Here is a 13401-nt window from a genome sequence, read left to right as displayed (position 1 = left end):
ATCTGTTTATTTTTTCACCAACATCAGTGTCTTACTGTAGCTTTATAGTAAGTATTTCTTAAAAGATTTTTAATTTATTTTTATGTTTAGAGAGAGAGAAGGGAAGGAGAAAGAGGGAGAAAGACATTGATATGCAAAAGAAACATCAGTCAGTTGCCTCTTGCACACCCCCAGCTGGGGACATGGGCCTGCAACTCAGTCATGTGCCCCAACCAAAATTCAACTTGTGACCTTTTGTTCTGCAGGCTGACATGCAACCCAAAGAGCCACACCAGTAAGGGGTACAGTAAGCCTTGAAGTCAGGGAGTGTCAGTCCTCCAGCCTTGTTCTTCTCCTTTAATATTGTGTTGGCAATTCCAGCTTTCTGTGTCTCTGTATAAATTTTAGAATTATTTTGTTAATATCTGTTAAATACGTTGCTGGGATTTTATTTGTCACTGCATTGAATCTGTAAGTCAGTTTGGGAAGAACTGACATTTGACAATATTGAGTGTTCCTGTTCATGAAAATGGAAGATCTCTATTTATATAGTTTTTTTTTCATTTCATTCTTCCAAGTTCTGCTTCTCATGTAGATCCTGTATATATTTTTAGTTTTATACCTGAGTATTTCTTTTGGAAGGTGCTAATAAAAATAGGATTGTGTTTTTAATTTCTAGTTTCACTTTTCCATTGTTGGTGTATAGGAAAGTGATTGACTATTGTTAACTTTGTATCCTGCAGTTAACAATAATGGTTTATAAGTTTCAGGAGGTGTTTTTTTTTCATTGTTGTTGTTGTTTCTCTTTGGGTTTTCTACACACAGGATTATTTCATCAGTGAATAAACACAGTTTTATGTTTTCTTTTCCAATCTGTATGACTTTTATTGACTTTTATTTTCTTGCCTTGCCTTATTGCGTTGGGTAGGACTGTCAACATGATCTTGGAAAGGAGTGGTGAGAGGAGAGTCTGCTTTGTACCTAATCATACTTGGGAAACTTGGAGTATTTTTACCACTAAGTATGATGTTAGCCATAGGTTTTTCAAGGTGAAAAGCTATCCTTTATTTTAGTTTACTGAGAAGTGTCTTTTTATTGTGAATGTATGTTGGACTTTGTCACATGCATCTCTATTCATGCAATCATGTATTTTTTTCCTGTTTAGTCAGATCACATTTTTAAACATGGTTTTAGATGTATAATCTCTTGTACAAGTTATTTGAATTTGCTAAAGTCTTAATTTCTTGGTAGAAACTATGTACATATGGGAATTTATAAGAAACAGGGAACAGAAATAAATTGTCTAACCTCCTAGGTCATGAGGACTATTTAGCATAATGCATATCAGGTGCTTTTCTTATTGCCTATCATGTAATTAAGACTTGACAAATAATAATTGTCAACTGTTCTTGGCAAATAGTAGTGGGATAATGAACATTAGAAAATAAGCCTCTGAAAAATAATGAGATTATTTTACCTAATGACTGGTCAATAAGGTCAATTGTAAATTTGAGTGGAGAACATGGGATAATTTGCCCATGGCCTGTGGGTAGTTTTTAGTGGTAAAATCACACTTGATTATTTTGGGATAGTTTAAGGGGAACAGTCATCTTTTTAATTAATGCACTTAAATTGTAATAAAAAATTGAGTTATAATTCCTCTCTTTTTGATACAGATTCAAGATTTTTGGAAAGTTACCACTGATTTCTTTAAGAATTTCAGATAAAAAACTTCAAGGGATTTTGGAATTGATTGAAAGCATTCCAAAACCCACACCTGCAACTGAAGTGCATGCCCCTGTCAAACCATTTCAGGTAATATTATTTACAAAATGAATAAAAACACAAATTAAAAAGAATTTCCAACTATCATTTTAAGAACCACAGAAATTTTGGTTAAAAAAACCCCAATTCATTCTGAATAGATCTTTAAAAATTACGTTTTAAAAAAGCAAATGGTGAAGTAATAAAAGTCGCCTAAAGTGTAAAATGGTAAGCCTGCCTTTCTTTACTTCTCCAGCCTTCAGTGGTAACACTTGAACCACTGCATCTCTAGTTTTCTGAAAATGTTTATGGCATATGCTAGTACACACATATGTGTGTGTATGTACATGTATATTTGTTCTTCTGTTCTTAAAATTTGTATAAGTGAGATCACACTTAGCGTTCTGAACCTGCACTCTTTACCATTATTATCTATGTTAAACACCTTAGAGATATTTTCATTTTAGCCCAGATCTACCTTATTTTTTATTGTGATATACAGGGTGGGGAAAAAGTAGGTTTGCACTGGTGAGTGTGCTAAACACAGAGTTTATTCTTGTATTATTATTATTGTTTTCCATATGAACAATGATAAACCTGCGTTCGCCCCACCCTGTAGTTTTGAATTATGTGAGTGTACCATCCTTTATCTAACATAATCCCCTTCGGGTGAACACTCATATTGTGATGAGTGTTTTTAGTTGTGAAAATATGGCTTTGAACTTCCTTTTATATACATTTGGGCATATTTTTATCCTTTAAATAAATTCCTAGAAGAATTGTTTAGTAAAATACCATGTGAATTTTATAATTCAATGGACTTTGCTGAATTTTTTTTCTAAGTTGAGTCCTAATTTATAGTCCCACCAATGAAGGTCTGTTTCTCTGTTCTCATGCATCATATTAACACATGTTAAAATTTACTCTGTTAAGTGAAGGAATGTTACCTTGTGGTTTTAATAGGCATTTCTTTATGAATAAGATGGAACTTATTTTCATAAGTTTGAGAATTTGCATTTCTGTTTTTGAAAACAGCTGTTTATATCTTTTGTTGGGTTATTGTTTTTCAGTTAAAGAAATATTTGAAGTTTTTTGTTTACAATCAGTTTTTTAAAATTTGTTATTTGTTTTTATTCTGATATATTTATTTTTGCCAAGCCAAACTTTCTGTGTAGTTAAAGTTATTAGATTTCCCCTTCGTGATGTTTGGGTTTTGTGTTACGTACCTTACCTCTTATGAAATGAATTTCAAAAAGGAAATACCCATTCCTATTTTTCTCTTTAAAAAAAAAATCTGATTTTTTTGTTTAACTTTTTTTGAAATAATTTCAGACTTATAGCAATGTTGTAAAAATAGTGTAAAGAAGTTTTTTCCTCAGCATTTGAGAATGTTTCTGATTTGTTGTACCATCACCCTGAACACTTTAGTGCTCTGCAATATTTTTTCATAGTCTGTTGCTGAGCTTTTTATGTTTTTAAGTCTCTTTTTAAAAGATGTTTTAGATTTTGATGAAATTAAATTTTTACAATATTGTTTTAATGGATAAAATATTTTATCTCATCTGAAATCTTTGCCTAACACATGGGCAAAAATATTTTCTCTTATATTTTTATTCTAGAAATCTTATATTTTTAGATTTTATGTTTAGCACTATGAGCCATTACTTGTTAATATTTTTATACATCGAGTGTATTAAAAAAACTTATACATGAGTCATCATTCTATTTTTACATTTATATTTCTAGTTATTTCTGTTTCATTTATTTAAAAAACTTTCTCCAATGAGTTGAATCTGTTTCCAGCTATGTTTTTCTACAATGATTTCTGTATCCTTTTCTTTGATCTGTGTCTGTCCTTTCACTGATACCATACTGTTTTATTTACTGTATAGTTACTTACATGGTAAGCCTCTTTTTTAGTTAAAAAAAACTTTTTTATCCTCACCTGAGGACATGCTTAGAGGGGGAAGGAAGGGAGAAAGAGAGTAAGAGAAACATTGATGTGAGAGAGAAACATCACTTGGTTGCCTTTCATATGTGCACCAATCCCTGACCAAGGGACTGAACCTGCATCCTGGGCATGTACCATGAATGGGAATTAAACCCTTGACCTTTTGGTTTGTTGGATGGTGCCCAACCAGATGAGCCACACCAGCCAGGGCTTAATTTTAATTTTTTTTTTATTTTCAAAACTTTTTCTTTTTTTAATTGCTGTTCAAGTACAGTTATCTCCATTTTCCCTCCACAATTCCCCCCGACCCCAGCCATCCCCACCTCCCACCCTTGATCCTACCCAACTTTGACTTTGTCCATAGGTCCTTTGTGTATGTTCCTTGACAACCCTCCCCTTTCTTTCCCCAGTTATCTCCTTCCACCTCCCCTCTGGTTACTGTCAGTTTATTCTTAATTTCAGTATCTGGTTATATTTTGCTTGCTTGTTTGTTGATTAGATTCCAGGAAGACACAATCCAATTAAAATTTTAAATTTTTAAATACTTTATCCTCCCCTGGCTGGTGTATGTAGCTCAGTGGATTGAGCACGGACCTGCGAACTGAAGGATCACGGTTCGATTCCCAGTCAGGGCACTTGCCTGGGTTGCAGGCCAGTTCCCAGTAGGGGATGCACAAGAAGCAACCATACACTGATATTTCTCTCCCTCTCCCCTTCCCTTCCCCTCTAAAAATAAATAAAATCTTAAAAAAAAAAACAACAACTTTATCCTGTGCAGATTGTTAAGGAGAATTTCTGTGACAGTCTTCTGAGTCTGTTTCTTCCATCAGGTTTGTGCTATGCTGACTGCACACTTCTGAGTCCTTTTTGACTTGATATTTATTGTCTTTTACACTTCTATTATTTTTTTCTTAAGCTGTTACAACTTTAAGAAAAACCATCTGTGTAACTATTAGGTTATATCTTAGTTATGAGTGATAGCTAAGATGAATTTCCTCCCCAACCCACTCCCAGACTTTTTTGTAGTATAACAGTTTTGTAGTAAAACTACTTTTGTAGCAAAAGTAGTTTTACAGTTGTAAATAAATGAAACAGTTTATTCTTGTTTTATTATTTATTAATTATTTATTCATATTACAACTGTAAACCTACTTTGCTCACCCTGTATATTAAGAGAGTCTTGAACACATGATCTACACCAGATCGTGTTCCTTTTAAAAATCCAATGCTTACATAAAAATACGCAGAAAATTACCATTTAATCTTTTTTAAAGTGGATTTCTATTTTGTGTCAGGCCACACATTTGGAAAAGGACTGTATTTAAGGCTCTCTATTATTTACATTTAACACCTAGCACACTTCTTTATTTTTGTATATTTTATCTTTAATCCTTATCACAATCTAACGAGTTGCGTGTTATGGTCATTATTTTGCTTGACAGATGCTGTTTTAGAGAGGTTAAATATTTTGCCTAAGATCATGTAGCTTGTAGCTTGCTGAGCCAAAGTTTGAATTCAGGTTTCTTTTTATTTCTTCTTTTAAAACAAATCTCCAGCTGAGATTCTTTCTGCTGTTATCACATAATTTTCTATACACACATATATAGGTGATTTCCTAATCTGCAAGGCATTCTGTTTGTACTTTTTCCAAGTTTCCCAAGGAATTTGAGTACAAAACAGTAGATCTTTACTAAGAGTTGTGATTTAAGCTGAAGTGGTTTTACAGGTCAAATAAAGTATTTTTTAAACAAAGAATCACCCCTCAGGAATGATTGTTTGGCATGTCTTAGAAACAAACTTTTACTCACAAGTCTTAAATGTTTTAACATTGAAATATATCTTGAAGTTGGGTGTTCTTTTTCACTTTCTACAGTGATTTTTTTAAAAGTTTTATCAAGGGATAATTGATTAATAAAGTTCTCAAATATTTAACATGTACATTGAGGTGATTTGATATACATTGTGAAGGTTTTTCCCTAGTTAATTAACACATTCATTACCGGTCATATTTATCTCTTTTTTGGGAGGGGGGGAGAAGAATTTAAGTTCTTCTCTCTCAGTGTATTTCAGTTACACAATCTAGTGTTATCAACTATAGTCACCATATTTTAAGTTAGATTCATCATATAACTAAAAATTTGTACTTTTAATAAACTTTTCCTTTTTCCTCAACCCCCAGCCCCTGGCATCTACTTTTATACTGTTTCTTTGAGTTTGACTTTTTTCTTATTTTAGATTCCACATATAAGTGACATTATGCAGTATTTGTCTGTTATATTTAGGTGATATAAATTGTTTAAGTCATTTTCTTACTGATGTTTTATCTAGATGTTCTGTCCTTTATTGAAAAGGAATATTGAAGTATCAAACTATTTGTAGACTTTTTATTTCCCCTCTTTTGTTAATGTTTTCTTTACATATTTTGGGACTTATATATTGCTTGGAGTATATATTTATAATTGTTAATATCTTCCTAATAAATTATTTTCTTTATATATATATCATATATATATGATGACATTTTATATATATGTATATATGATATGTCATATATATATGATGACATAATAAATTATTTTCTTTATATATATATCATCATATATATATATATATGATGACATTTTTTGTTTTGTTACATTTTCTCATGTAAAGTCTTTTGTTTGAAATCAGTAAACCATCTATGCTTTGACTGCTACTAGAATATCCTTTTTCATCCTTCATTTTCTATTTATTTATGTATTTGGCTGTAAAATGAACCTGTTGTACACAGCATGTAGTTGAATTGTATGTATTTGTATGTCTTTATCCATTCTGCAAGTCAGTGCTTTTTGATTAGATGGCCCAATCTGTTCATATTTAAAATACTTATAAGACTTCCTCCTGTTTTTTGCTTTTTGTCTTCTATATATCTTACACTCATTTTCTCTATTACTTCCTCTTCTTGGAATTAGTGGGTTTTTGCAGTGAACTGTTTGAGTCCCTTCTAATTTACTTTGTGTATACTTTTAGATATTTTCTTTATGGTTGGTATGTCAATTTTATTTTATTTAACATTCTTAATTTATAATACTGTGTTTTGAGTTGATACCAATTTAACCCCAATAGCATGCAAAAACTCTTTACTAACACAGCTCTGGTCTCCCATTATTAAGGTGTCACAGATTGCATCTTCATGCACTGGGTGCTCAGAATCCATTATAAGTTTTTAATACATTTTCTTGTAAGTGTGTAGATAATAAAAACTGTAGTTCTGAACTGTAAGTACAATAATACTTTCTCATGTATATGTCCATGTCTTTATCTTTGCTAGAAATTCTATTTCTACCTATGGCTTTGTGTTCCTGTGTATTGTTTTTTTACTTTAACCTAAAGGACTCTGTTTGGCATTTTTTGTTGTTCAAGTCTAATGGTAATACACTTCTTTAGATGTTGTTTGTCAGGCAGTGTCTTAATTTCAGTTTTTTAAAGACAGTTTTGTCATACATAAAATTCTTGGTTCACCTTTATGTTCTTTTAGCCTTTTCAATGTCATTCCATTACTTTTTCTCTTTCTAATGAGAAATTGATGATTAATTTAATGAGGATACCTAGTATGTGGCAAGTAGCTTCTTCTCTCTTTGAGTGTCTTTTAACTGATCATGTTTTTGTATTGATTTATTTGAGTGTATGTTACATTGATTTAGTGAACTTGCTGGTTTTTTAAGATTCATGTGTTTTTTCAGATTTGGGGACATATTTCTTTTTGTAACACCTACCTTACTAATATTTTCACTTGTGATCTTGTTCTTCTATTTTTCTTCAGCTCTTTTTTTAAGGTTCTTTCTAGCTCTCTGAGTGTATGTAAGACAGTTTAAAATGATTTTCTTTGCATTCAAGGCCAATGCTTGTGCTTTCTCTTTTACTGTTTCTGTTATTTTTTTTCTGTGTATGGGCCACACTTCCTTGTTTCTTTGCATGCATTATTCTGTTGTAACCTGAAGAATTATGAGAAAGGAAAACTACAGACCAATGTGTTCATTAACATAGATGTAAAAATCCTTAACAATTAGTACAACCAAATAGTATGATATTTTAAAGTATATAATACACCATGGCTAAAAGCATTTACTCTAAGAATGCAAAAATGGTTCACCACTCAGTGTTATTAACCACATTCATGTAGTAAAGGAGAAAAGTATATGATCATCTCAATAGAGAGGAAAAAGCATTGACAAAATCCACCATTCATGGTAAAAACTGTTAATAAACTTAGAATGAAAAGTAGCTTCCTCAACCTGGTAAAGGACATACAGGAAAAAACCTATGGCTGATATATTCTTTTTTTTTAAATATTTTATTTATTTATCTTTAGAGGGGAAAGGAAGGAGAGAAGGAGAGAAGTATCCATGTGTGGTTGCCTCTCAGGCATGTGCAACCCAGGCATGTGCCCTGACTGGGAATCGAACCATGATTTTCTGGTTCGCAGGCCCGAGCTCAGTCCACTGAGCTACACCAGCCAGGGCTGGCTGATATATTCTTAATTTGAAAAAGACTGAATACTTTCCTTGTAAGATCAAGAATAGTATAAGAGACAGCTAGATCAGGAGCAGAACCATGGAAACGGAGATCACATGGAGGGTTAGCAACAGGGGAGTGGGAGGAGGAGAAGTGGGGAGAAGGTACAGAGAATAAGTAGCATAGTAGATGGTAGGTAGAAAATAGATGGGAGGGCAAGGATAGTATGGGAAATAGAGAATCTAAAGAACTTGAGACACTTGGTCATAAACTAAAGGAGGAGGAATGGTGGGGGAGGCGGTGTGCAGGGTGGAGGCGAATGAAGGGGGGGAAACAGGACAACTGTAATGGCATAATCAATAAAATATATTAAAAAAAACTCAAAAAAAGAATAATGTCAGAATGGCTGTTCTCACCAGTTCTGTTCAGACTTTCACTAAAGGTTCTAGTCTTTGCAACAGTAAAGAAGAATAAAGATGGGATGGAAATAAGAATGTAAAATTATCTTTATTTGCAGATTACATGATCATTGATGCAGAAAGTTCTAAAGAATGTAGAGAAATATGAATAGTAATAGTAAGCAAGTATCACAAGATTTCAGGAAACATAGCAATATAATTAGTTGTTTCTAAAAATCAAGAAAAATATCATTATTAATAGTATTAAACATGGTTAAATATATAGGAAAAATTAACAAAAGAAATACAAATACTATATACTAATAAATACACATTTCTGGAAAAAAAGACTGAAGTAAGTAGAATAATATACATAATCAAGGTTGGAGGGCTGAATTTATTAAGATGGCAGTTCTCACCAAACTCTGTAGGTTTCTTACAATCAAAATACCAAAAAATGTTTCTTCTGGAAACTAACAAGCTTATATTGTAAAATACACTGGTAATGCAAAGGATACATATTAGGCAAAACAATTTTGGATAAGAATAAGGTTGTAGATTATCTGATACTTTATTTCAAGGTTTATTTTATAGCTATGCTATTCCAGAAAGAGCTGTAGTGGCATATGAATAGATGTTATAATAAGTCAGTAAAATAGAATACAGTCTGGAAATAAATCTACAATGTAATATATGGTTAATAAATATTTGATTTCTTACAAAGATGTCAAGTTTAACTAAGTGAGGGAAGAATAGTTCTTACAACAAATGGTTCTGAAAAACTATATTATTATGTGGGAAAAATATGTAAGAAAAATAAATGAATATCAACTCTTACCTTAAAACATGAATGGAATTTAACTGGAGATGGAACATAGTCCTACATGTAAATGCCCAAGGGTATAAAGTTTCTTTAACAAAAAGCATAAGTAAAAATGTTTGAGTACTTGTTGTAAGTAAAGATATCTTGGGTTTTAAAAAGTACAAATGTAGAAGAAAAATTAATTGTATTTCATGAAAATTAAAATTTTCTGATTTTTTAAAGACACTTAAAAATGAAAAAGGTAAACTATCAATTGGGAAAAATACTTGAAACACATGTAACTTAAAGTAGATTTGTCCAACATACTCAAATATAAAAGCCAGCAGCCAGATAAGAAATGACTTAGGTGCATGACTTTATTTATTACTCAGCAGGAAAATGCAAAAGCAAACTAACATTTTATGGCTTTAGATATAAAAAATTATTACATTAAAATTAAAATTAGGGCAGCATGGTCATTACGTTTTGGGAGCATGTGTAATGATGCTGTGGAGCACAAGGGAGGCTTCGGAGTTGCTTGTAGTGTTCTCTTGCTAAGTCTAGATTTTATGTGCACGAGTGCATTTACTTTTTGAAAAGTTACTGAGCTATGTACTTACAGTTATGTGCTCCTATATAGTAGATTATTTTTTAATAAAAATGCATCCTGAAAATGAATAGGATTCTGAGAAGGAAAAACACAAATAACCCATGAAACTTTAATGTGATGTGTAACTATTATGCATTTGTAAAATTGTAATTAAAACTAGGGTGAAACTGGCAGTGATATTGGCAAAGTTTAAAATGTCTCAAAACGTTAAGCTTTCTTGAGGATATGGAGCCATACAAACTCTAATCTGCTGACATTAGTGTATTGTGTTGCAACCACTTGTGAATACAGTTTTGTAGGACTTAGAAAGGTGAACATATGCATTTCCACCCTTTGATATATACACCACGGAAAGTCTTGCATATGAGCACCTGGGTCAGGTTCAAGGATGCTTATAATGCCACTGTGAGTAAAAGCAAAAACCTGTGAGCAATACAGATATTTATCAACAGTGCAAGGGACAACAAAGGAGTGGTTTGTTCATCCATGGAATACACTGTAGCAGTGAGAATGAGTAAACTGTCAATGCAGATAAAATTGAAGGTGGTTTGTCGAATAATATTACCCAAAGATACATGCAATGTTTTCTTTTTCTACAGTATAGAAAGATGCAGAGGTAAATGCATTCTCTAGAGACTCATTCATAGGTTTAGAAAAGCAAACTAAATGCAAGCAAGAGCATAATCACGGGTAGGGAAGGCAATCAAAGGGGGAGCACAGAGGGTGTTTCTCGGTAGATAGGGTATGGCTTGTTTCTTTGCCTGGGTGAAAGGTTCAGGAGTGTCTTTTATTTTGATTTTCAAACTGCATTACATGTGTTTATGCTATATTCCCTAGAACAATAAGTAAATTTACTGAAATATCTTATAAAAATTAAAAATAAAATTGCAAGTTCTTCAAGTATGTAGGCTTTAAATCTTGAGACTTTTTGTTGTTCTTCACAGATGTCATGAAGGTGGCTTCCTTATTTTGCAAGGCATTGAGTTTAGATATATCTAAAGTCATTTTCTACTCAAAGTCTGTCAGCAGGGAAATTAGCTATTAAAATAGCTCTAAAGTTTATATTTAGCCCTGAAATTGTAATAATCACATCTTGAAATATATATCTTATAATTTATTTGTCTAATTCAGACTATATTTTTTCTCTTGGGGGAGATGTCTAAATTGTCTTAGAACCTTGAATAAAATCTTTGTGCTAATCAACAATAAATTTCTTTCAGATACAGAGGTCTGCTTCTTTGGGAGCATCACAGATATCACAGAAAGTGATTCCTCTATTGGAACTGAAACGTGTGGAAGATGGTAAAATGAAACTGCTTTAAAAAACTTTCCTTATTATAAATATCTTACAGAAATAATTCTCATGTTGAAACCATATAAAAATTTCAGGGAATAGCAGATATTTGTTGTTTTCCAGAAATTTTACTAAAATTCCCTTAGATCACTGTAATTTGGATGTCCCTTAAAGTTACTTTTGCAGTAGAATTTTTGATACATAAAAATTAAACTCAATTACAAGAACGTCTAGTAATTTAATCATCTTAATCCTGCTGTGAGCTAAGAGATCCCATTAAACTTTATAGATATCTAATTCATGTGATATGTAGGTATTGGAGAATTTTGTTATTATAAGTTTATTTTTACTTTATATGTTTTCCTTTTTTGTTTTTTTTTATTAAAGGAATAAAACCAAGCCTTAATAACACAAGAAAACTGGTAAATATTTTGACATCAAATAGATGCTTTTTCTTGGCCACATTGCAAAGAAAAATAAATATAATTTTCAGTTTTTAAGACTTCTAAAACTGCTCAATATTAAATCACAGAAATTGGCATGCTGGCTTTCAGTTTTCTAGAGAATGTTTTCCTTTGTGTGGTAACCAGAGTAGGGATGGAGGGGAGGGAGAAGGTACTGTTTATGAGCTCATCTACCTTAAATTTGATCTTAGGTTATTAGAGATATACTTCAGCTTATCTTAGTTTCCTTTAAACCTTCCTTTAATGGCTTTAAGTTTTTTACTTTTTTAAAGTAGCAAATTCTAGAAATTTATTATCACATATGTATTTATGTATGTATGCACCTGAAGTAGTACTCCATCTCAATTTCTTCGTTCAAACTTCAGGACCTGCCTTCTGCTTTTAACATTGCAGAGTTTTTAACTAGGTCCTTTTTGCTCTCTAGGTGTGAATATATTAGTGTGTTCCTTTGATTATTCATGATGTGGTAATCATTGGTATTGTCATTTGCTATAAAATTTCTTTAACCATTTTTAGATAAACCAATGATTTTATAAGTTCATTAAGATAAAGAGTGCATTTTGTAAATTACAGTACTTTTTTTGTCATCAAGAATGTTATTCAGACATGGTCTCTAAACTTTAAGGTTTATTTTCTCATCTTTACATTATAAATTTTTGAAAGAGACCCTTTTGGTATTTTATTGATAATATTTACCTTAGAAAAATTATAAATATGTTATTAAATAAGGCATTTTGGTTATTGATTTAAACAATGTTCTCTGATACTTAGATTCAGAGGAGGAATTTTATGATGCACCATGTAGTCCCTTAGAAGAACCTTTACAGCCAACAAATAAAAGTTGTCAACCAAAAGAGCTTCAAAAGTTGGATTGTTCCAAAAATATAATTCAGTATAAAATAAGATTTGAAGTACCAGAGGTATGTACCATTGTAAAATTGATATGGTTTATTTAAATTGTTTATTATTTTTACTATTCACAGCCTATTTGTGTAGTGTCATTACTAATGCATACTGTTGCTGTCATCCTGTTTAAGCTGAACCCAGATGGTATTGGTCGTTCCCCCTTCTTTGTGTGCAGTGTATGTTTGTGTGCTTATCAGATCTTTTCTACATTTTAAGTACATATCAGTTATATTGCATGTATACTTCATGTATCCATTTGTAACTGTCATTCACACAAGCAGTTCTTTGATTTAGATAATACTAGTTTCTTTTTTCTTTCTTCTCCAGGTATCAGTTCAGTTTTATCACCTTGTTGAAGATTGTGAACTACCTGTAGTAGAAATTCTTGTCTTAGGATTGGGCACAGAAGTAGAGCTTAGAACATTTGATTTGAAAGCCACTGCCTTTTTGAAAGAATTCTGCCTGAAATGCCCAGAATACTTGGGTAAGAATCTGTGTTTTAAAATAAATAATTTTATCATTCAACTGACTACTGTAGAGTTTTTAATTCTCTAGGTATTAAATAAATACATTTGCTAAAACATGCTCTGAAACATATTATCAATTAGTTTTTAACTTTTATCTTATACTTGGAAATCTAGGTAGACCAGAGAGAAAATGAAGATAATTGTTTTTATTATGGAAAGTGAACATCATGGTTTAATTATAAATCTGTTTAACTAAATTCTACAACACTAAA

General features: G+C 31.7%; 1 protein-coding gene across 3 annotated transcripts in view; it reads left to right on the top strand.

Moving 5' to 3' along the window:
- VPS13A (vacuolar protein sorting 13 homolog A) overlaps positions 1–13401 on the top strand; it is a 213835-nt gene that overhangs the window by 82894 nt on the left and 117540 nt on the right. For all 3 annotated transcript variants that reach the window (XM_037030342.1, XM_037030343.1, XM_037030344.1), the window contains exons 23-26: positions 1656–1794; positions 11219–11300; positions 12528–12676; positions 12990–13146. In XM_037030342.1, the coding sequence (XP_036886237.1) occupies positions 1656–1794; positions 11219–11300; positions 12528–12676; positions 12990–13146 (527 nt within the window). The remainder of the gene's footprint in view (positions 1–1655; positions 1795–11218; positions 11301–12527; positions 12677–12989; positions 13147–13401) is intronic.

The sequence above is a fragment of the Sturnira hondurensis genome, unplaced genomic scaffold (genome assembly GCF_014824575.4).
Source record: "Sturnira hondurensis isolate 20B ecotype Veracruz unplaced genomic scaffold, ASM1482457v3 Scaffold0020642, whole genome shotgun sequence".
In the NCBI taxonomy this organism is placed as follows: domain Eukaryota; kingdom Metazoa; phylum Chordata; class Mammalia; order Chiroptera; family Phyllostomidae; genus Sturnira; species Sturnira hondurensis.
Note: the sequence above shows the minus strand (reverse complement) of the source record. Positions and strands in the feature narration are given on the sequence as shown.